This window comes from Pithys albifrons, chromosome 6 (assembly GCF_047495875.1).
Source record: "Pithys albifrons albifrons isolate INPA30051 chromosome 6, PitAlb_v1, whole genome shotgun sequence".
NCBI classification, from domain to species: Eukaryota; Metazoa; Chordata; class Aves; order Passeriformes; family Thamnophilidae; genus Pithys; species Pithys albifrons.
The window spans coordinates 40,364,656-40,388,120 of NC_092463.1; the positions used below are offsets into that span (position 1 = coordinate 40,364,656).

At 54.3% G+C, this 23,465-nt stretch overlaps 2 protein-coding genes across 5 annotated transcripts; one reads left to right on the forward strand and one right to left on the reverse strand.

The window, feature by feature from the left end:
* Positions 1–627: 627 nt before the first annotated feature.
* MDK (midkine) lies at positions 628–5,873 on the forward strand. Its single transcript, XM_071558472.1, has 5 exons — positions 628–770; positions 4,143–4,226; positions 4,317–4,478; positions 4,580–4,741; positions 5,160–5,873. The coding sequence occupies exons 2-5, from the start codon at positions 4,148–4,150 to the stop codon at positions 5,183–5,185; spliced, it is 429 nt and encodes a 142-aa protein (XP_071414573.1). The 5' UTR covers positions 628–770; positions 4,143–4,147; the 3' UTR covers positions 5,186–5,873.
* Positions 5,874–6,135: 262 nt separating this feature from the next.
* On the reverse strand, positions 6,136–22,428 carry CHRM4 (cholinergic receptor muscarinic 4). Of its 4 annotated transcripts, none has more exons than XM_071558468.1 (3): positions 22,269–22,428; positions 9,702–9,743; positions 6,136–9,156 (listed from the first exon to the last, which is right to left on the reverse strand). In XM_071558468.1, exons 1-3 carry the CDS (start codon positions 22,324–22,326, stop codon positions 7,679–7,681), a joined length of 1,578 nt encoding a protein of 525 aa, XP_071414569.1. In that variant the 5' UTR covers positions 22,327–22,428; the 3' UTR covers positions 6,136–7,678. The 4 variants fall into 4 exon arrangements, with proteins under 4 accessions (XP_071414569.1, XP_071414572.1, XP_071414571.1 ...); XM_071558471.1 differs by lacking the exon at positions 22,269–22,428 and adding an exon at positions 20,103–20,120; XM_071558470.1 differs by lacking the exon at positions 22,269–22,428 and adding an exon at positions 13,693–13,726.
* Between the last annotated feature and the right edge of the window lie 1,037 nt (positions 22,429–23,465).

Below are 23,465 nucleotides of genomic sequence, written 5' to 3' on the forward strand. Positions count from 1 at the left end.
ACAAGCAGTCTGATATTGCTGCTTGGTCCGAGAAGGGCTGCAGCATGGCTGAGGTGGGGCCTGGCAGACAGGTCACTGGGGATTGCGCTGGAGAGATGCTTGAGCCAGCGCGTTAGTGATGTGCTGCTTTGGGTGCTGAGCAGGTACCCCCTCCTTGGTACCCTCCCACGAAGGGCAGAGCAAAGACGGAGAGACCGTGTAAGGTCGGTCCATCGATGCTAGTGGCCTTGATGGGGAAGGAGGCATCCATGGAGCTGGCGGAGACACGGGTTTCACTCCGTCGAGTCCCAGGGGCCCAGCTTCCAGCGAGTCTCAGTGGCAGCCCTCAAGAGAGACCCTGAGTGCCTGTTCAGCTGTGCGCCCCTTAGGCCACTCGGTGATGTCGGGGTGCGTGGTCAGCTGAACACCCACAGCTTCCCAGGGACCGCGGCGCGGCTGCGGGTTGGAGGGCACTGCAAGGTGAGAGGGGGCAGGGGCCAGGGGCCGTGCCCCCCGCGCCCAGCACACCCTCCCCACGGCGGAGCCGCCGCCGAGCCCAGCTCCCCCCATCCCCGCCGGCCAGGGGACAGCCTGCCCTCTCCGCCGCCCTGCCGCTGTGCCTGCCGGGGGGGCAGAGGAGGAGCTTGCGAAAAGTTTTGGGCTAAAAATCCACCTTTTTGCTGCCAGCCGAGCCCGACGTCAGGGGCCGCTGTGCGCTGCGCGGGGCTCCGCACGCGGCCGCCACACAAAGGCAGCAGCTCCGCATCGCGCTGCTCCGCTCCGCACCACAGGTGAGTGTGGCCTCCCACCCCCGCACTCGGGGTCGGGCCCCCACCCCAAGCCCCCGTGGGCGGCGGCACCCCCGCCCGACCCCACGGGGATGGGCGCCTCCGGCGAGGCGAGCGGCGACTTCCCCCTCACCTCCCCAGCGAGGCGGCAGTAATCCAGGCTGAGGGCTCCCCGCAGGGGAAAGGGGCTTTGCTGGGGTGGGGGACATGTCCCTGCCTAGGGAGGAGCTGCAGAAAAGGTCGATTGGGGCAGGGGTGGCGGGGGCGGCGGATCCCGGGGTGCGGGCTTGCCTGCGAGGAGCCAAGAAAAGAGCCCGGAGATGTAGGAGGATGGAGTTTAGGAGGCACTCAGGGGTCCTGGAGAGCAGACGGGTTGAGGCAGTGGCCTGGTATCTTATTCCCACTCCTCCTGGAAAGCACCCCACTGCGGTTCGGGGAGAGCTGAGGTGGTGGGAGATGCTCTGATCGGAGCCTGGGGAGATGCCTTGGAGCGGGGCTCGGGCACGACCAGCCTCTCTCCGGTGGGCGAGGGGCTGTGCTGGGGCCACGGCACAGCATCTGCCCTGGTGAGGGAGCAGAGGGCAGAGGTGTGGAAGGACGCTGCCTGCTCCTCTCTGTCCCTAGTGCACGGGCAGAGAACCCTTTCCTTCTGGAGCACTTTCTCCTGCTGCCAGCGGAAGGTGAGGCCCCCTGTTGGGAAACGCCCCAGCTCTGCTCCCCTCAGCACCCCTAGCAGAACCTTCTGATCATGCTAAGGCCTTGGTCCGCGGGCAGAAGCTCAGTCTCCCCTTTCCTGGCATCAGGGAACTTCCTGCTGTTGGGGTGCTTGGCACTCCAAGCCACGGGCTCCCTGAGCTCTGGGCTTCCCCGGGTGCTGGGCTTCCTGCCCGGAGAGTGGGGAGCAGCTCAGCCTGCAGAGGCAGGACAGCAGTTCTGTGCCCACCTCTGCTGGAGCTAGCTGCAGTTTCAGCTGAGCCAGAAGGTCCTACGGCTGGAAGAGGGGCTGTGAGGGGAGTTGTGAGCCCAGCAGCCACTCCGCTGCCAGGAGTCCATCCCAGGAGTCCATCGAGGCAGCAGCAAGGGGACAGGATATGTGACCTGCTTTATGAGAAACCTGTGGCACTACCTGGCCCTGCGTGGTGTCCAGAGAGGGGTCCAAGCTCTCCCCATTGCAATGATGGGTATTTGAGCTCTGCTTCAGCTTCACCATGTGATTTTTTTTTCTTTTTTGAGCTGATCCTACAGCATTCAAACCCAGGGCAGCTCAAGAAGGTGGGGGAAGGGGAATTAGGGATTACAGTGACGTGGTCAGGCTCCAGGCTGCTCTGCTCATGCAAGCCCATTCCTGGGAGAGACAAATGCTCTGTGAGAACCAGCTGGCACCTGAGGAAGAGAGAAGCTAGGGCCTCACAGGGACACAGGAGGAATTGGGCTGTACAAACATGTCTGAAGGTGCTGACAGCCCAACCAAGGAAAGCTCTTGTTTGACCAGTAAAAAGGGTTCAGGCTGTTAGGAAGAACCAGTTGGAAAACCACTCCCTTTCCCTTATGAATGCTTTAGGGTGAACCATGACTGAAGGTCTCTGCAGATTTTGCCTGGGGGATGTGATGTGCCAGGCAGAATCTTGGAGCAAATCCAGTGGCTATAGCAGATCTGCCCCTCAGAGCCCCTGTTCTCACATCCCTGTGTACACATGGACAGGGCTCCACTGCACCCATGGGGAGCAGACAGTGCCCATGCCTGGAAGCGAGGCAGGGATGAGCACGAGGCAGGGATGAGCACGGCAGCTATGGCTGTCTGCCCTAGGGGCTTGAAGGCCTCATCTGAAGAGCTGGGGCAGAAGGCACTGAGATGGGAGGGAGCTTCAAGGAGCACAAGGAAAGGCTCTGCAGCCAAGTATGGAAGAAGTTTACAGAGCACCTGAAAACAGTGGGATGCTGTGAATAGTGCAGATGTCAGAGATGCTACCCTTTAAGAGCTGCTGCCGAAAACAGGACAGCCATGTCTTTAATTCACCTCAGCTCCAACCCTGTCATCTGTAACCAGCCCATCTGGCCTGAGTTCTCCTCCCCTTTGAAGGCAGATGGGTGGGAACAGGGCTGAGCCGTGCTGTGCTCGACAGGATGGCTCCCAGCCGGGCTGGATGAGGGGGAAGGCAGATCTCACTCTGGCGGCTGAGCCCTCAGCCTGCCGGTCTGTGTAATTCCCTGTGACAGTTCAATGCAGAGCAAAGCCAGCAGCTTGGTGGCAGACACATGAAAGGTGAGTGCACTGGAGCCTGAATAATGTGGGATGCTGCTCTCTCTGGCACACTGCCTGGGGAGCCTGGGGGAAGGGAGCAAACACTGACCCCAGGTTCTTCCCTGCACTGGTGTCACGTTGGGCCTGCAGTTCATCCTGTCCTCTACAGCCTGGTCCTGCCAAGCTCATCAAGCCCATCGTAGAGCCACAGCAGGTGTGATGTATTTTCTGGCTGGCTACTGCTGCACAGATATGGGTGGCATCCTTAAGGGCTTTGGGGGAGCAGGGAAGTGGCCACCAGATTTGAGATGCCAGCTCTACACACCTGCAGGAGCTGGGACCCCAGTGTTGGCAGCGGCATCCCACAGAGTCTCATGTTGGCAGCGAAGGGGAGCCATTGCCTGTTCCAAGGACATCAGGGCAGAGGGAGAGGGGCAGAGTCTCAGGAGTGGAACACTTATGTGTGCACCCTTGTCCCCAACCGGCTCTCAGGTTCATGCACACCTGCACAGCCCCTAGACACACAGGTGGTGCAGGCAGTGGGCTCAGCACTCACACTCTATCCCTCTGGCGAGCTCCCACACTGTGGGTGCTTTTTTGGGTGTTTAATCTGCTGATTTACTCTCAGACCCCTCATGGCAGCAGGTTTGTTTTTTCTGGGCTTTTTTCTTCCCCACCCTGGCATCCTGTGGAAAGGTACTGTGGAAGCTGTTTCCCCCAGCCCTGGGGCTCTTGGGTATGGCACAGCAGCCTGCTGGGTGCTGGATAAAGGTTCCATGGGCATCCAACTTTATGGCCTTCCCCAGTTGCTATGTGGTGTGGGGGGGTCCCCATGGAGAGCATTTCAACCACACTCAGGGCAATGCGGTTCTGCAGGGATGGGAACAATCTCTCAGACCTACAGCCCCTTTGTAGGAGGGAGTCACTGAGGTACACAATTAACCTTCCTGTCACAATTAATGCACATATTCTGATGGGTGGCAATGAGCAGGACACAGTAGGTGTGTGTGTGTGCAATGGAGACAGCTGCTGTCTTACTCCCTTGCAGGCTGCCTACAGCCTGCCATGCCTCCTCCTTGGCATCACATTGCACCCTGACCTCCCACCCACCTCACCCTCTCCCTCCTCCCTAGGCGGGATGCAGGCCCGGGGCCTCCTCCTCCTCCTGGCACTGATCCTGCTGGCTGGCACCGCCGAGGCTGGCAAGAACAAGAAAGGTAAGGAGGCAGCCTGGGGCAGGGAGCCAGTGGGATGGGGAGGCAGCCTGGGTGTGCTGCAGAGAGCACTCACTCCTCTTTTCCTCACAGAGAAGGTGAAGAAGGATGGCTCCAAGTGCGAGGACTGGCGCTGGGGACCCTGTGTTCCCAACAGTAAGGACTGTGGCCTGGGCTACCGTGAGGGAACTTGCAAAGATGAGAGCAAGAAGCTCAAGTGCAAGATCCCCTGCAACTGGAAGAAGAAATTTGGAGGTGGGTACATGGAGGTGGGGTGGCTGAGGACCATGCTGGAGTGGGCACTGGAGCCTGGTGCCTATGCTGTCCAACTCTCATGCCTCTGCCCTCTCATCCAGCTGATTGCAAGTACAAGTTTGAAAGCTGGGGAGGGTGTAGCGCTCAGACAGGCCTGAAGACTCGCTCAGGCATCCTGAAGAAAGCCCTGTATAATGCCCAGTGTGAGGAGATCGTCTACGTGACCAAGCCCTGCTCTTCCAAGATCAAGTCGAAGTCCAAAGGTCAGTTCTTACTACTCCTGTCCCCAGAAGGGTCCTCTTGGGATGCCAGGTACGGGTTTTTCAGAAGTATCTTGGCCCACTGGGCTTAAGTTTTGCTGGGCTGTGGGGTTTTCCATAGGTTTCTCTGTCCTTTGCAGCTGCACATGTGACAACCCCAAAGTCCAGCTAATGGCTGGGTGGGATGCAGGTGCTGCTAGAAAAAACCCTGGTCTCCCCACAAGTCACTGCCAGTTTTGGTGGGATGGGGATTCCCTGCCCTCCTCCCTGGGACTGATGAAAAGCATGGTTTTACATGGTGGGCGGCTGCCTGCAGGGATGCACTGTGCCACAGTGGCTGTGCTGGCTACACTTCTACCACAGCTCTGTCCGGGGGACCAGTGATGCACTAACTCTTGTCTCCTGTGCTTCTCCAATGCAGCAAAGAAGGGCAAGGGGAAGGACTAGAACAGGAAGCCATCATCCTCACTGGCACCTCAACATGGTGCTTCAAGGGCTGGATGCCCAGTTGCAGCTGGCCCATGCTACAGTCTTCCTCCTCCTCTCCTTCCTCCTTTCCATGACCTCTTCTTTCACTGAGATGCCTTGTTTTAATCATTAGTGTTGTAGAGAGCAAACCCACCCACCTTGCAGGAGAGGCTGCTCCCACCCTTGCTGTCCCACTGCCACTGCACCTCATCTTGGCTGGTGTTAGAGTTTGCTGGGATGGGAACACACATTTTTCCACCCTCCAGCACAAATGAGTTGCCTTTAGTGCCTCCTTTGGCAAGTCCAGAGCCTCCTCATTCCACCACCAGCTAGCAGTGACAGAGGAAAGGAGTGGTGTTGAATGCCAGAGTAACCCCATTACTCATGCCACTTGGTCACTTGACAACTGCTCTCAGCTCAGGGGGTTATTCTAGCATCCTTTTTGCTAGGCCACAAATTACCTGCAGCAGCTGAGGTGAACACGACCATCACCCCCAAGACCCACCGTGTCTCCTCTTGTCTATCACTTCTAACCATGTGTGTCCATGTCGGTGCTGCAGCTCCTCTGCCTTTGCCATGCCAACACCAGTGCTGGGTGGGAGCTCTCACTCCTTTTGGAAAATGGGGTTTGTTTTCTTTTCCAATAAAAATCTTTTTTTATAAAGTATCAGAACCAATCTTTTGTCCCCATGAGTTGCTGCTGAGCTGGAAACCCCAGCAAACTCCAGCTTTGCTGGCCCCTGCAGGACCAGCACTGAAGTTACCATGCAGCTGGTGGTGGTTGCCTGGGTGCCACATGCACATGGTCCTGGTGAAAGCATGTGAGGCTGCCCCTACTTAATCTCAGCAGGAAATGCCACCGGTAGGTGACAATGGGAAGTTGGGAAGGAGCACCCCGATGATGACTCATTACTCCTGTGGCTGTTGTTTTCTGGTCCAAGGTCTTTATTTGTTTTGGGATGGAATGGGTTGGGCAGCAGTTGTAACCATCTGAACATACCCAGAAGCCCACCAGACATTTTGGGCACCCCTGTGTGAATTATCCTAAAGGCAATGGTGGAGGGTTTCCCATCTGGGTTAGGGCAGCATTTCTCCAGCACAGCAGCATCCTGGTGTGAGGATGGGAGAAACATGGACACAAGGCTTGCTGATGCTGGAGCGGTCCTGTCCCATCCTTTGCCTGCACTTGGCTGTGCCCACCAAGGCTGGCAGAAACCCGGCTTTGGGAGAAGCTGAGGAGCAGCCCCGGGATGATCTGGTTGCACACACAGCTGGGCAGGGAGGAGGCTGGAGACACTGGCTGAAGCCTGCATGCTGAGGGCTCCGCCACTACACCCACCACTGTTACATCCATTTACAAAGTTCAGCACCTGGCTCCTTCAGCCTTCCTGGAGCATCCCCCTGCACCCAGGGCAGGAGTAGGGCTGGGAGCCACTGCCATCCTCTCCTGCCTCCAGAGCCATGCGCCAGGCCTCCCACACCCACCATGGAGAGAGGGGAACTGCTCACGGTCCAGATGAGACACCGGTCAATTCAGCTACATTGTAAACTTTCTTCCCACTCACCTCCAAGATCACCAGGTGCCCTCTGTCTCACCCAAGGACAGTTACTTTCAGAGTCACTGCTGCCCACTTCTCAGGGGCCACATTTCCCAGGGCTCTGGAGCTAACAGCTAACTTGTGCACCACACCACTGCTGTCCTTGCAATTTTAGTTTCCATCATTGTAGGAGGTGACTGGGCTTCACACTCCTCACCCACAAGTGAGATGCTTGGTATATCTGTCCTGCTAATTGCTGACTGAGGGCAGAAAGAGCACAAAGAGGAGAGCAGAGTCAAAGCCCAGGGGAAAATACTGCCCCAGGTCCCTGTGTGAGGATGTCTGATGGTATTCTTGAGAAAAAGGAAGGAGCTTGCCACATGTTAGGGTGCAATCTTGCCTGCCTTGGGAGGGGGCCTGGCTGGGCCAGCAGGACTCCCCATTAGCATGCCCAAGCCAGCCTGGTCCAAGATATCTAGCAAATGTCTGACCCTAGTTTCTTTCATTTCTTGGGTAATAAACACTTTTAAAAGCCCACTGAAGGCATCCAGCATTAGCCCATCTGCATGCAGACGAGCTCTGATGCCCTGGAAACAGTCAGTCAGGGGAGAAGGTGCATCCAGTCTTAGGAGAAACACTGATGCCATTTGGCCAATCTCAAGAGCATGGAGTTGGGGAGGGCTCCTGGTGACCACATCTCCTCTTGCCTCTGGCTTTCCTGCTGGCTCCCCAGGCTAGTCCCCAGGCCCAGGGTGACTGGAAGGACCTGCAGCTCAGAGGTGCCTTGGGTCTTTGTCAGCATTGCACGAAGGGCGTCATCTGCAATTACTGCAGTCTGCACTGTTGTGAGTGGGGAGCAGAGGAACCCCCGCTGGCAAAGGAGGCAAAGGGAAGGGCTTCCATAATGTTACTGAAGTGGTCCCTGAGTGCCAGTTTATCTGGCTGTGCCAATGTTCCTGTACTGACACATGAGAAGGTGCTTGAAGGTTTTCTTGAAAGTGGCATTGCAGAGGGCATAGCAGGCTGGGTTGATGGTGCTGTTGACATAGCAGAGCCAGTAGCCAATGGACCACACTGTTTCAGGTACGCAGGTCTCACAGAAAGTGTTAATGAGGACCATCACATTGTACGGTGTCCATGTGAGAATGAAGGCTAGCAGGATAGCAAATATGGTGCGGGTGACTTTCTTCTCTCGGGCTGCCATCTGGCGCTTCTTCCGTACTTGGCTTCTGGCAATGCTAGCAAACTTCCTGGCAACATTGGCTGGGCGGCTGTTGGCCAGCGAGTTGTGGTTAGAGGCTCCTGCCTTAGCTGGGACAATCTCAATGGCGGTGACACATTCAGTCCCAGTCTGCTTAGTGACGATCTTAATCTTGGACCACTTGGAAGTTGGGTTCACCCGCGGATGGGACGGGCTCTGTCCTTGCCCTGCTGGCAAGATTTCTGCTGTGGGCTTGTCTTTTGTGGTCTGGGTCATGCTGACAGTGCTGGATTCATTAGATGTCTCCTTCTCCTCCTGATGGCCAGTGGCCTCTGTCTGTGCTGATGGCTGGTCATCCACTTTCCCATTCCTCACCTCCTCCTTCACCTCCATGGCCCTCTTGGGAGAGTTATTGTTGTTCTGTTTGATCAGAGGGCCCTTGAGGAACCTGAGGGATTTGGCTTTCCTCTCTTTCCTGCTTTCAGGCTTGTGTCTCCTCACCCTGCTTCTACTGGCCAGGGAGATGTGGATGTACAACACTGTCATGATGACCACCGGCAGGTAGAAAGCAGCAATAGCTGTGCCAAAGGTCACTGCTGGGTTGGAGAGGAACTGGATGTAGCATTCCCTCTCAGGGACTGTCCTCTTGCCCACAATGAACTGCCAGAACAAGATGGCAGGGGCCCAGAGAATGAAGGACAATATCCATGCAGCTGCAATCATCAGTCCTGCCATCTTGGTGGTCCTCCTGGCTGGGTATGTCAGGGGCTTGGTGACACAGAAGTACCGGTCAAAGCTGATGATGAGCAGGTTCATGACAGAGGCATTGCTCACCACATAGTCCAGAGCCAGCCACAGGTCACACACCACAGCCCCCAGCGGCCAGTAGCCTTTGATGATGTAGAGTGTGTAGAGGTTCATGGAGAAGACCCCAATGATGAGGTCCGCACAGGCCAGGCTGAAGAGGAAGTAGTTGTTGACAGTCTGGAGCTGGCGGTTCACCTTGATGGAGAGCATCACCAGGATGTTGCCCACCACAGTGACAAGGCTGAGCGAGCCAGTGACTGTGGCAATGAAAACCAGCTCCACTGTCTTGTAGTTGGTGGGAGGCTGGATGGCCACCTCAGAGCGGTTGCCCAGGGTGAAGTTGTCATAGGTCAGATTGGTCATCTTTGCCTGCCAGGGCTGAGCAGAGAGGTTGTGCATGGAGTCTGCAAGGGGAACGGGGACAGAAAGGGAGAATATCAGACCTGCCAGCCTTTGCTCCCTCCTGGTTTCCCAGGCCATCACTGCTCTTGGCTAGTGCTCAAAAATCTCACAGCATTCCTGGTCTTCTCTCTCCCTCTGCAGCCTTTCCCCAGGAGTTCTCTGGAGGCACTTTTGTGTCCCTCTTTAGCAGTAGAGGAGGCACACAGACTGCAGGGAGACTAGCAGGGACAGGGCTATGGACAGCCCTTTGGCCAGGATGTGATGGTCGTTTTTTTCAGGGCCAGGAACTGCATCCCAGCAGGAGCACAGACCTCATAAGCTGTGGAGGGGCACACAGAGAGGCTGTGGGGAGAGGGGGCTGCAGAGCCCAGCAGTGATGCACATGCAGCACTCACTGCTAGGACAGCATGGCATGGAGCCAGGTGCCTTTCCTCAGGGATGAGAGCAGGCTTATGGTATGCCTCAGGCATGTCCTGCTGATCTCTCCAAAGCACTCCCCAAGAGGGGGTTAACCCACAAAACCCATGCCATGGTCTGCTCAGCTCACCTGTGTCTCTGACAGCAAACAGCTCCTTCTGGAAGATGAAATCTGAGATGAGGAAAACAGCGAGTTACACTACAACTTCAGACCCAGTTCATGTGAGTCACACAGCATCTTATCAGGGGCACCAACCTATCCAACAGAGGTGGCCCTGACAAAGGTCTGACTTGTCTCGGATGCAGATGTTGAAAAGCCAAGCAAGGCTGAGAATGGTAAATTGGCTTGGCCCAGTTCACAGCACAGATTCAGCATGTGCCCTCCAGGAGAGGGAGGGAGTTGCATGAGTGCCATCAGTCCATGATGCTGGGAAGTGATGGTCTCTCACCACGGTCCCACATCACACTGCATGCCACCTCAGTCGTGGAGATGTACAGGTGAAGTCAGACATCTCAGTATGATACATAGAATTATTTATGAAAGGTGATAAGAATTATGGACAGAAAGACTGTCTTCATCCAAACCTATATGCCTGTGGTTAATTCCCCAAGGTAAGAGTATAATAGACCTTAAAAAAAATCAATGAACCAAAATAGCTGTGTTGGAATGAAGCGGCATTTCTTGGAAGGTGAAGGAAAAGCAAAGGTGCTGAGGGAGATGAGCTAGACAGAAGAGCTTCCCATTCGACCTGCCTCTCTCCACCATCCAGGCACCCAAAACATGCTGGGCCTTCACCAGCTTCACCCTGGATGCTGGAGACATGCTGACCTCTCCAGCCTAGCAAGGGCAGCCTCTCCAGAAGGTCTGCCTGGTGTCTGGGTCAGTCCATGAACTGCTGCCAGTAACCCATTGGGAGCCAGCAAGTGGGCGGGTGTCCACACTGTGGGAGCCCTTGGCACAACACGTCTGCAAGCTGCTGTAGGTGCTGGTTCCCAATGCTTGGGACTCCTGAAGCTGATTTTGCTAAGAGTATAAACATGCAATTAATGCACAGCTCTTCCAAACAGGGTCTTGCAAGCTTTGGGATCAGTTAACCTATTTTAAGTATTTTAAAAGACATTCACTTGTCTTTCATTTGTGGTGATGATAGCAGATTTCTGCCATCAGCAAACAGCCAAGGTTTCAATATAACCACTTTCTAAAGAGATGCAGGTGTAATTAAATGGAAACATGGCTGCTGAGATGCTAAAAGCCAGGGACTGATGTAGCCATTAGGCAGCTTCTGCATTAGCAAGGCTACAGCCACGATAGTGGTGGAGCTTTCCTTATAGGTCCAGGGAAAAGAAGTGAGTGAGGGACAAAGAAATATCTCTCTACCATTATCTTCTGAGCCTGTTCCATGTGGTCCATGAGACAAAATGCTTTGAAACACAAATAGAACCCTTTGGTAGATGCTAAATTCTAGATACCAACAGGGAGATGAAGCTTAGTGGCACTGCCCAGCTTTGCACTCAGTTCTAAGCACAAGGGATGTATCAAGGGAGAGAGAAAGAGGTTTCTGCTGTCACCCTTTCTGGGCACCCAGCCAGGGATGTCAGAAGAGGTGATAAGTGTATAAAATGGCTTAGAAATATATAATCATGGCAGTCTGGGGGTTGGTTTCAGTACAATTGAAATGAGTTTTAATTTCTTCAATTTGGTGAGATGGGGAGATTTAACTGTCATTCTTGTAACAGCTAATCAAACCGATCAGACAAGCTAGCAATCATGCAGACATCTACCCCAGCTCTTCCAAGAAGAATCTGCAAATCTTGAAAAGAAACCTTTTCATTGTTTCTGCTAAAGTGAGGGTTTCACTTTTCTCACTTTTGTTCGTGAACCAGGATCCTCTTCTAAATGCATCTAATTAATTATCAGCCTTGACAGGAACTTGTGTTCTCAGTTGCCCAAAGTAAGAAAAGTCCATCTCAACCACCTCCACGAAACTGTTTGTACAGGCCATAAGACGAGGAGGAAAGGCTGACACGTGCGTTTTGATGCCACCCAGAGGTCATGCTGCAAACTGGTGTGATGAGACAGGCGACCGCAGCCTCAGGGTGGAGGGCTTAAAGAAGCATTTTGAAAGTGAACCTTCGCCGAACAGCAAAAATAAAGCAATCCTCCGTGAGAGGGAAGGAGAGGGGGTGAAAATGCTTAAAGGTGTGAAGATACATACAACACAGACACTCAGCAACACGTACAAGCTGGAAGATGTGTACACCTCTCACCCTCTCAGGCACCCTGGCTATTCTCTGCTATGACCCAGCACACTTCTTTCCCCATCTTCTACTCTCTTCATCCCACTATCTGTCTCTTCTGCCCATGACATTCTTTCTGAATTCACCAGAACAGATCTGCACTGCCTTTGCTTTCCTGAGCAGGGCAGGCAGCTCAATCCAGAGCCTGGAGAAAGCCAAGGATGGTACAAATTAGTTAGGTCTCAGAGCAGCTGACCAAGCCATGCATCATGCCCACATGGGCAGTGGGGATAGTTTCTGCCGTTTGCCTTTGGCATGGAGAGCATTCAGGCTGTGCGGGTAGGGCCTGGGAAGGGGCACAGCACTTGGGCAGTCGCGGACCTGTCTGCATCTGCGTGATGTGTCTGAGGGTAGACAAAGCACACAAGAGAGCTGTGAAGATGAAACAAACTGATCGGTGCAACTCCATCTCTACCCTCGTGTCAGCCACATCATTGTTCCCAATGCTGTGAAGCCCTGGGGTCTCCCCACTACTAAATGTCTTCTGTATGTCCTCCAGTGCTCAGCTCTTGCTGCCTGCACCTCCAGGAGAGCAGTTCTCCTTTCCCTCCCCTCATGTTCGCCCTATCCCACATCACCCTCCCTGTCTCCATCACTTTTTGCCCCCGACCTTCATGATGACACCACAGCCAGGGAGGTGACTTAGCCTTGACAAAGCCCAGAGACCACTTCAGAAGGGCCCCTGGGCCTGAGGCCCGTACCTGTGACACCAACTGGCTTTTCAGACTGCACACACCATCCTATACCTGCAGTGCCAGCTACAGAAAAATCCCTCAGACTTTTGGCAGTGATTTATGGCTGGTTTCCTCCTCTCCACCAAAGCCATTAGGAGCCTCCTACTCTTCACCAAGAGCCTCATTCGGTCTAAGGGTTTCTGTGGCTGCTGTAGTGCTCAGTAATTGTGTCATCAAGGTAGGAAAGCTCCTCTCCCTTTCCACACAGTGCCTTGCATGTAATGGATGAAGACACAAGGCACAGGTAGCCACAGATCCAGGCAGAGAAGGTTGTCATTTCGGTGGGGTCCAATTATTTTGGGCAACTGCTGGCACAGCAGAGTCCCCATCCCTGCCTGATATCATGGGTACCACCACTGCTGGGTGAGGCAACAGGTCCAGATCAAGTGAGCAAAGCCAATGCTGCCCACTGCTCCTCGGTCACAGGGTGACATCTGAGGGCACAGCAGAAAGGTCCTGCTATTTCCTTGCTGCACACCTTACATGCCACTCCAGCAAGCCTTTCCAGATGGCCAGCTCCTGCAAACTGCCTTACAGCCTGTTGCCACATAGGAAAGGTGAAAGCCCTGCCATGGACTGATGATGATCATGCTGTACCCAAGAAGTCTGCATTAGCTAGAGCCTGGCTCTCCATTGGGTGCAGATAGTGACTGAGCACCTGCTGAGCACTCAACTCATGTAGGATGTAGGGTTCAACTTCCTCCTGCCACCTTCCCCACCAGCATGGCAAAGGCAATGTGAGATGATGGTGGTACCTCAAGCTGTGGGATGAGCTCCTGAAACAAGCAGCCCTACTCTCCCAGTGTTCCCTGCCTCTCCTCCCTGTGCTGCACAGCCTAATTGTGCCCCTGTCCCTCATGTCACCACCAATCTTGCCCATTCCTGTTTCAACACTGCCTCCATTCCAGCCTCAACCTCGGTGCTGGGGGAAGCGGGTGTAGGTGGGGACAGAGTCAACCTAGTTCATATGTGGCTTCAAGCAAGGTCTCTGGGAAAGCATCCCCATCAAAAAACAAACCCTATAGTCACACACCAGCCTGGGCAGGAAAATGTTTATGGAGGAAGGAGAGGAATTACAGAAACCCTTACTTTCATAGACGCTTATGAGTGTGAGCTTCTCCCAGAGGAGATGGGCCTTTGATTTGCATGGGTTTGGAGCAACAGCAAAACTGAAGAGACCTCGAGCTGAGGGACAGGATGGCTGTGGTGGCTGGATCCTGACTGGCTGGATCCTGTGGTGCTCGTGATGCTGCCAGTCTCCAGAAGGAAGGGAAGCTGCCCCCTCCACCCGAGGAGCATCCCAGGAGAAGGCACATATCACCGCTGCTTTGGCTGAGTGCAGAAGGCTGGGCCAGCACACATCACCTCTGGTGTCACAATTAGAAAGAGCCAGGCCAGCCCCACTGCAGCCTCTGCTTGTCTTGGCCTTCCTGAAAGTGAAAGAGGGTGAAAATCTTAATGGGATTAGTCCTGTCATGTCAAACTGCTGATGTGATGTGGGGCTGGGCAGTTAGTGCAGCCACTACCGCAAGGAGGAGAAGAGAGAGAAAAAGGAGGGGGTAGAAGGCCCTGAGCGTTTATGGCTCATGCTGACAAAGGGAGGGGATACTCAGGAAGGAGTGACAGTTTGTGGTGCTAATTGCATTATCTAATAGGTGTTAATTAGTTCCTGAATCATGGCACCAATTTACAGCTAGTGAAGGATTGTTCTGGTTGACAGATTCACACCCCTCAAACAGCAAAAACAAAGTTCCTGGATACTATGAACAGGCACCTTAGAAATACAATGTACAGGAGAGGACCAAGGGGAGGCCATGTGCTAGGCAGGGGGCTTTGGGGTCAGGCTACTTCTGTGCCTCTGCATCAAGAGTGATGAAAGCAATAAACAACCAGGAAAACAGAAAGGAGATGAGGGGCTAGATGTTGTGTTAAAATGGCAGGGCTCCCCCTGCTCTCCTGGTTCCAGCTGGTGGCTGTGCTTTCACTCCTCTGGCATGGCAAAGGTTGATGGACCCCTGAAGTCCTTATCCTGCTGCAGGAGAGATCTGAGACATCATAGCACAGGAATTATTTCTTGTCAAAAACATATGGGGTAGTTCTGGGCATTTTATTTTTCCACTGAATAATTTATTCCTCTTTCTTCCTCTGCTATTCAACTGATCCTCATGAGGCAAAGAAAATTCCTCCATCCCCACAAGTGAGCCCAATGGCACAGTAGCAACCAGCTTTTGGGGGGAGGCAAGGGGGCCAGAGAACACCCCTATGTTTGACATGTGTTTGTGCATCAGGTTTTGAAAATTCACTGTGTCTGGGCCCAGAAGTCAGTGTTACAGTTGTGTAACCTCAGCACCCACTCCAAACAAGCCAGCAGCTCCCCTGCCTTCACTGCTCCTTGTGACTATGTGGTTATTGCTGTTTCAGAGTGAAACAGGCAGCGCATCCAAGGTGCCATGCACTTGGCTGAGAGAAGTGCTTGCAGGACAGAGCCATGGCTTGTGAGCTGCTCGTGTAGGTAGCACTCAGCCCATCAGGCTCACCAGCATTCTACAGCTGGTACAGCTGCACCACCTGCCCAAAACAGACCCCCAGGTCTTGCCTGTATCCCTAATGTGCCCTGTGTCATACACAGACATCTATCCACAGCATTATCAGGCAAGAAGCAAGCCTGTGAAAGAGTGTTTTTTAAAAAGTGATTGGAAATCACTCCTATAAATAGCCTACCAGCACACTGGTCACTGACAATTAATTAACCCTCTGCCACCCAATTATTAGGCCAAATAAATAACCTATCAGTGGAATGCTACTAGGAAGAGTGCATAGCAAATGCCACACAAGCCAAAGTCCAGCCATAGCCAGCAATGCCCAGCCTGCAGCTCCCAGGCACCGGCAGCTCCCCGGCAGCTCCCACGCCTGCACCAGCTCCGATGGGTAACATCGCAAGGAGAGAAAGCTCATCACGGTGGCATCCCACAGTGGGCCAAGGGGGACAAGCGCCCTCTGTCTTGACCATCCCAGGGCTGTATCTCCCAGCTGGTGGCAGAGCTCAGGCCATACTGCTGAGCCAGGAAGGTGCTGGGCTTTCAGCTGAGCCTGGGCTGGAGCCACACTTCTCCCCTCCTATCCACTGCATTAATGATCTCTGCCTCAGAGAGATGCTCACGTTCTTTCATATGCCTGGGCTGAAGCTTTAACAGAACACAGCTGTTTCAAGGCAGCACCACAGAAATAACCCCACTGCAGCTACAGGTCCCACTGCCAGGAAGGGCTTTGGGATCAGCCAGCAGAGGGGAAGGAGGGAGAGAGAGAGAGAGAGGATTACAGCAACAAGTGACTGCTTGGATCAGCTGGGCTCCCCCCAAGGAGAGATTAGTAGCTGGGATCAGATGCCTGTGCAAGAAACAGTGGTGGAGGAGGGAATGGAGGCTAGAGGGTCAGGAGTTTTAAGACCCCAGATCTGTTCACTTGGAAGAGCAGCTCTCCCTGCCCCAGGGACAGGCCTTGCCTGGCGACAGCAAGGGTGAAGGACTCAGCCCCATTTTGGGGAAGCCCCCTCAGCCTGCCACTGCCCCACACAGCCATGGCTGCCCACACCAGGTCTGCCCCACCTACCTGGGGCATCAGCCCTTCATCCCCATCCTGCGAACCAGGGCTACTGCTGAATAAAGCAGGGTCTGGCCCCCATGCCAAGACCCCCAGCACCCTGCACTCACCCTCTCTTCCCCACCCAGGGTCCCCATGAGCTGTAGGGTGGGGATGCAGCTCAGACAGTCAGGGATGCAGTGTTGCTCTGGCACAGCATCAGTGTCAGGAGGGCAGGGAGAACATGTTTCTCTGTAACTCATCTCGGAGCTGAGGCACTGCAGGGAGCAAACACTAAGGTGCTCATCTGAAATTTTAAAGACTTGATGATGGAAATGAGAGCCTCATGCCCCATGGACCAGTGTGAGGCTCTGCAGGGCTTTGAGAGCATGAAAGAACCAGCTGAGAATGGGTGAGAGAAAAGAGAGCTGATGCCCTGAGCCAAGCACAGAAAATTGGGCAAGAGCAAGGACCCTGCTGGATGGATGTGTGTGTGGAGAGCCCTAGTCCTGGGGATGGATAGTAGATGGGTATCTTTGAGGTGATAATGAAAAATGAATGAAAACATGAGACCCCCCCTTGGCCACAAGACCTGCCAGATGGTTTGGAGCTGGAGGTGATGCCTAAGTGAAGGGACAGAGTGAAGGAGAGGAGCTGTAGCAGAAGGTAGGCAGTAGAGCCTGCGGCATGGACAAGCAGAATGAGAATTGTGGGGGCCAGGGGAGGAGACCACGTAGGAAATCCCCATCTCTAGTGACAACAGAGGAAGGGGAGAATGGAGACGAAGGAGGTGGGAATAGTTTCAGGCTGCCAGAGACTGATTATGTATCTCCCCTGCAGAAAAGCCCTAAGAAAATCTTCTGAGAAGGGGAGATCTCACATAGAGACATATCTCGGAAATCCCCTGGAGGCTCCCACTAACTCCTGGCTGGGTAGAGCAGAAGCCATGCTGGGGCTGGAAGCCTTGTGGGCTGCAGCTCTCTGGCTCAGGCAGCACAGCTCTGCCTGGAAGTCACCCCTCTAATAGCAGGATGACGATCCCCAGCCTCTCATGGCCCCATGCTAGTGTTGCAGGCAACATTCCTCAGCACTGGCTTGGGGTTTTAGCCACCTCATTGCGTGTGACTTCATGAGCTGAGCAACACTATGGGCTTCAGTGGATGACTGGAGCTCTGTAGCAGTGTAGAGACCACTGTGCTAGACACTGCTCTGAAGTGCTAGAGAAAGGACAGGCCCACAGCCAGGCAACTCATGCCTGTTGTCAGGCAAAAGCCAATGCCAGAAAAGTTTCATTGCCCTCCACTCCTCTCTGTACACAGGCATGCACTTTTCTGGCATTAGCTGGGACTGCACGTGACATAACTGCCAGCAGAGCAAGGATCCAAACTAACCCAGAGACACTGAAGAAGCTCCTTCCCATCTCAGTCATGCAAAGATCCTTCCAGGAACTTTGTCCCTCCTCAACAGAGCCAGTCTGTTGCACAGCCTGGGACTTGAGAGCTAACATCAGCATCGGGAGGGTCTGCAAGCGAGGGGCCAGCAAAGCATGGCGCCATGCATGCCTCTGGAGAGCTGCCCTGTGACCCAGAGCGGATGTGAGGACTGGGACACTGTGTTTGCAGAGGGATGTTTTCAGACCTCAGTGTTGCACAACTGGAGCTCTGAGTTTACCAGAGACAAATCAATTTAATTCTACCTAAAGAGCGTAAAGACATTAACCCATTAACTGTCCAATGCAAGCAAACTTCACCATGAACCTTAAACCTGCAAATGACATTTCACCTCTAGCTGAAGAACCTGGTGCCAGCCCTCTGCCAAGGTGCAGGGTGCTATAAAACACACTGGATTAATAGCAATTGTGGTCCCAGAGGGGCTGCTTCTCTGCCTGGCTTTCTTGGCTAGAGGTGCACAGCCAGCCTCAATAACTTGGTAATGCAGTGATAGCTCTGGCCAAGCCTGCTGCGCCTGAGGAGCTCCATGGTCTACACTGAGTCCTGCCTTTAAAGGACAAATTTCCCAGCTGTTGCCCTTCCTTCATCAGCTGACCTAGGATGAAACTCCTCTTTGAGGCTCTTGAATATAAGTAAACATCACTGTGGTTCCCCATGTCCCTTTCCAGCTCTCTCTGAGTCACAGAAACAGTGTCTGGGGTGGGAAAGGTTCCTCTGCTGCTGCACATCTCGGTCTGCCTAGCACTGATGTAGGGGGATGGGAAGGGAATGGGGCACTTGGGCCTCTCTGCCACTGCCTCATGCACTGAGTGGGACTAGAGCTCACACTGCACAGGGCCTAAAAAGGTGATGGGAACAGAGTCACAGGCAGGCAGAAGGGTCAGTGGCGCTCCCACAGCTCTGATTTGCAGGAGCTCCAGTGATGGTTTCAGGGATTGTCAGAGGACAAGGCTCTGTGACTACAGCCTTTGCATTTGCAGGCTTGGACAGATTGGTGATGTTAATTTTCTCAGCAAACTTACATCATACAAGGTATAAAGCAAGCCTTGGTTGAAACTCCTCCTCTGTGCAGTGCAGCCTCAGGGTTAAAGGCATCTCTAGAGGGTCCCGGCAGCAGCCCTGGGGCGAAGGTGTGAGCAGCTGTGCCCAGCACGCAAGGGCTTGGGCTGCTGGGAAGCATCTCCAGCAGAGCCTTGTTTGCTCATGCTCATTGTGCCAGGGGACTTGGGGCTGAAGACAGGTCAAGTGATGATGCCCTGGCACAGAGTAAAGTCCCAAGAGAACCAGTGCATTGATCCACAGAGAAGGTGGGATGGATGCCAACATACACACAGAGTGAGGACGCCCAGGTGTATCTGGGAGGGGGCACAAGGACTGGTTGTGCATCTGCTGCTAAAACTGCTTCTAACCATCAAGGTGCGGGTCTGTAGATGAGACACCTTGCCCTGTGCTCCTGCACCAGCAAAACACTGGTGTAGTGGGCCAGCCTGCCCCACACTGGGGAACACTTGCCCAAGATTCATTTCTCCAGGAAGTGCCTAACTCCTCCTTGAAGCTTCAGCAAATTAATTGGTCTGAATATAGGTCAAGGGTTCACCTTTGTATGTTCAAGGATCTGAATGAAGCAAGATTTTGCTGTGCCTAAAGGCCTAAAGGGGTGTTGTGGTGCACAGTGCTCCCAGGGGCAGTCAAAGCTGGCACACTTCTCCACCTGGCTATGAGTTGGATAACAGCCACTTACTAAGACACTCACTGCCTGGCCTGCTGGGGCCCTGGGCAGGAAAGCACATGAGTCTTCCTAGAAACTGGTGTCTGTTTTCTGACTGCTCACTTGAATCTTTCAGATGATGCCTCCAATCGCCAGCCTGAAGAGGCTTCAACACTGCCTGGGTGCAGAGCCCTGCCTCACCACTGGCACCTGGCACATTCATGGTGGGTGCTGGTGCTCAAGCAGGCTAAGGAGCCATCAGCAGGGGATGCTGGGATAAGGTTGAAGAGAGAAGAGGAAATAGATGGGAAAGACATGGTCCAAAACTTCCATTTCTTCGCTATGCCAGGCCCTGTACTCTTGCATCTCCCCAAAACATGTCCTTTAAATACGCAGTTTTAGAGTCAGGCCAGAATGGATGCTGAAATGCAAAGCAAACCTGCTCCCTTAGCTTACTGGAGAGCAACAAGGGCATAGACCTGCATCAGGCTGAGCAGCAACTGGCTCCAGAACAATGCCTGCTTCTGCAGAAGATGCCCATCAAAGCCCTGATTTAGCGTGCCAAGGAGAAGGGGTCAGCTTGTGCACATGAAACTCTTGCGGCATGTCCGTGCATGCGGAAAGAGGAACTGCATTTGTGCAGAAAGCAGCAGCCCCTTGAAAACAGTCTCCACTCCCCTCTTCTCTTTCTGCTGCTCTCCCCTCTGCCTTTGCAGAATTGTGTCTGCTACCTCGGCTGGGCACTCACCAAACTTCCTCACCCCTGTAGCTGCTGCTGGTAAGGTCTCAGCAGGGCAGACAGAGAAGGGCTTCAGGCAAAGGTGTGTTAGGGACCGCTCTCCATCAGCTGCTCCTCCTGGTCTCACTATTTTTATTTCCTGGTTTTGTCTTTTTTCTTTCTCTCTCTCTCTCTCTTTTTTTCTCCCTAGGGAGATGTTTGTCATTTTAATTTAAAAAACAAAACAACAAAACCCCAGCCATGACAAAACCTGACATCAATAGGATGCTCCTGGGGACAGTTAAAAGAGAAAAACCATGCTCCTTCTGCAAACTCAGAGTAATTGGATCACAGCATTAATTAATCATTTCAGTTCATTTCTCTTCTATGAAAGAAAACAGACTGACCCATTGAGGGTATGCCCCTCATGTGAATAAACAAACCACTTTTACCAGTAGCTCTCCTCCTTCTCCAGCCAGCTTTCCTCTGCTCACTCACCAGGTCACTCCCAGGGCTGCCACCGCTCTATACGGCAGACCTGGAAACATGCTGCTGGCTCTGAGCAAGAGCACAGTGGCTTGGGTCCCACAGGAACTGGGGGCTACTGCACACACCTGCACCCATGCCCAACTTCCCCACCCAGGGCTCTGACCAGTGACCACCAACCCAGCTGAAGGGTGAACCAGAGCTGGGTCACTGGTTCTTAGGATCTCCTGGATGTCCAGCTCTTTGTTGGATTGTCTCACGGGGGCCTAGTCCAGGCTGGAGAGCAGCAGCAGGTGCTCAAACCACAGAAGTCAGAGTGTTAGGAAGCAGGAGGTGATGTCCAGCAGCAATGACAGCAAAAAGCATCTTGTTGTCACCTGTGATTTCAATGCACACATTGCCACCGGTGCTGTTTTACCAAAAGCCTGGCTCTGGGACCCTGGCATCTGAGTATTTTTTTTATAGGCACTGCCAGCATCAACAAGCTACCCAATTGCTTTGATACCAGTGCTTGAAGACCCTCTGCTCATTCTGCAAGTTGTGGCAGGAGAATCCAGGCTGCTCTTGGAGGTCACTTGAGGCACTTGCAACAAAGCAGGGAGCCTCCAAATGCCCAAGCAGAGCCCAATTACCAGCAGAGCACAGGGGAACACTGGCTGCTCCTCAGGCTGGAAACTATCTCCCTAGCCTTGGACTTTTCAAAGACCAGCTAGAAAAATCCACTCACAGACCAATCAGAGGGGTTGAAAGCAAGTCAGAACAGAGGCCACTGTTGCTTTTATTTTAAAAAATGTCAACAACTGTTCCCTGATTTGAAGCCAATTACCTTATTTCGTGAAGAAAGAAGGGTGTGGCTGCCTGACCCGTGTCTGTGATGGGCCAAGTGAGAACACGGTGCAGCTCTGTCATTAACAGGGAAGGTGCACCAGCAGTAGAAAGGGCCAGAAAGGGCTAAAGGGAAGATGGGATCCACACCGAGGGAGAGAGGGGACAAGATCTTTCTCTTTGCAATGCCCAACCTGGCAAAGGGCTCTGTGGAGAGGGAAAACTTCTGTCTAGTCATGTCCTGGGAGGTGGCCACAAGGGCCAGATGGGTTTATGCAGCATGGGGACAAAGTATCCAAAAGATGTGGGATTATGTCCCTGCTGCTCTTGTTGTAATAGCAAGGAAAGCAAAGAAAGGGTGCAGGTAGTTTGTTGCCCAGAAATATCTCCTTCCCACAGAAGGCACGAGGGGAGTGAATAACCCCCATCCTGGGTTTCCCGCTGGTGGGGTGGCTGCCCCCGGGGATGGAGGCTCCCCATATACCCGACTCAGGGTGCTGATAGAGCCGTTTCCTGGGTGACAGGAGGGACTCGAGGTTCCGATGACGAAGGAGCCTGGGACGGTGTTAGTTCTGATGGGAGCAGGGAAAGGGGGTGCCAAACATCCCCCCGGTGCCCTGTCAGGACCGCACGGCTCCACACATCCCGGGGCAGAGACCCAGTGCGGGGATTCCGGCCCGCAGGGCAGCCCGGGGTTCCCGGAGGGATGCAGAGGGGCGGGAAAGTTGGCAGAGAGACACCTCTCCCCATTTCTGGGGCGACCGCGTGCCTCATCCCCCGGAGGTGGACACCCCCCTCCCCATGCACCCTAAAGCCATGCTGACACCCCCCGGCAGGGACGCTCCGGCGGTGCCCTGCGTCCGCTCCGCGCACACGGAGCCCCCGAGCAGCGACTCACCGGGCAGCCCAGTCCAGGGCGCGCTGCCGCCCGCCGCCGAGCGGTTCTCAGCGGCCATGGTGCCGTGGCGAGCTCGCCGCGCCACCGGGGGCTCCGGCTGGCATGGCCCGGCCGGCTCCCCGCTCCCGGTCCCGGCTCCCGGTCCCGGCGGCGCCGCGCGCGGCGGAGGGGCGGGGAGAGGGGAGGGCCCGGCGCTGCCGGCTCGGCCCCGTCCCACTCCGCCCGCCCCCGCCCTCCTCCGCTCTCTTCCGCTACCAGATGTGTCGCCCCCAAATGCGCCGCCCCCAGATGTGCGCCCCCTTCGCCGACTCGCAGACCCACCGGGGCGGGGATGGGCCGGGGGGAGCACCACGACGTAAGGACCTGCCGCCGATCCCCACGGCGTCGTTCCCTTCCCGTCCCAGATGTGGCCTCCCGTGCCCGCCGGCCAGATGTCGTGCGGGAGCGCTCCTGCAGCACCGCGGACAGCGCTCCCCGGACCGCCTGCTCCCGACGCCGGGCTCTGGCCCCTGCTGCCCTCCCCACACCCTGGCGGGGAAAAGCCCCACTCCGCTGTAGCCGGCAGCGCCGGAGCACCGGCGTCCCACGGCGGAAGACAGCGAGGGGCCAGGAAGGATGGAGTGGAGCCCGGCACAGCTCGATGAGCTGCCTGGTCCTCAACATAGAGCCGCGGCACACACGTCTGCAAACTCGAGAGGCTCGGTGAACACTGCCAGGCTGTCACTAAAGCTCGGGACTGGGATGTTCACTCAGAACAAAAAGCTCATCAGGCAGTTCCACAAACAGCTGCTTTTCCCACAGGTTTGGCTTTCTGTTTTCCTCATAGTAATGAGAAAGTGTCTGTCGAAGAAGAAACAAAGGAAAAAGAAAAAAATCTGTCTTCCCTTTACACCTTTATCCTTCCCTCTGCTTATACCTAGAGCAACTCTCACCCACCCTCTGCCTCTCACTTGTACTGTCTCACAGATAGACACAGGTGTCACTTCCCCATCTGCTCCATCTCACACATACATGCATAAATACACATAAACAAATAAACACCCCACTTTATCCCTACTTTGAAGTGATTACAGTCTCAGACCAGTTCCTACCATCCATTCCTTCAACTCCTCACCCTCTTCTCCTACTTCGCTTGCTCTGGGAGGAGGTAGCACTTAACTAAAGCCCAAATTTTCCTGTCAATTTCTCATCTAAAGT

What these genes read in the sequence shown, in the direction of transcription:
- CHRM4 (XM_071558468.1), bottom strand. Translation starts at nt 22,326, where the DNA reads ATGGCCGCTGAGAACCGCTCGGCGGCGGGCGGCAGCGCGCCCTGGACT. An exon ending in GCCCTGGACTGGGCTGCCCG is followed by an intron (nt 9,744 to 22,268) that starts GTGAGTCGCTGC and finishes TCCTCATCTCAG; the next exon opens with ATTTCATCTTCCAGAAGGAG. An exon ending in GTTTGCTGTCAGAGACACAG is followed by an intron (nt 9,157 to 9,701) that starts GTGAGCTGAGCA and finishes TTCCCCTTGCAG; the next exon opens with ACTCCATGCACAACCTCTCT.
- MDK (XM_071558472.1), top strand. Translation starts at nt 4,148, where the DNA reads ATGCAGGCCCGGGGCCTCCTCCTCCTCCTGGCACTGATCCTGCTGGCT. An exon ending in GGCTGGCAAGAACAAGAAAG is followed by an intron (nt 4,227 to 4,316) that starts GTAAGGAGGCAG and finishes TTTTCCTCACAG; the next exon opens with AGAAGGTGAAGAAGGATGGC. An exon ending in CTGGAAGAAGAAATTTGGAG is followed by an intron (nt 4,479 to 4,579) that starts GTGGGTACATGG and finishes CCTCTCATCCAG; the next exon opens with CTGATTGCAAGTACAAGTTT.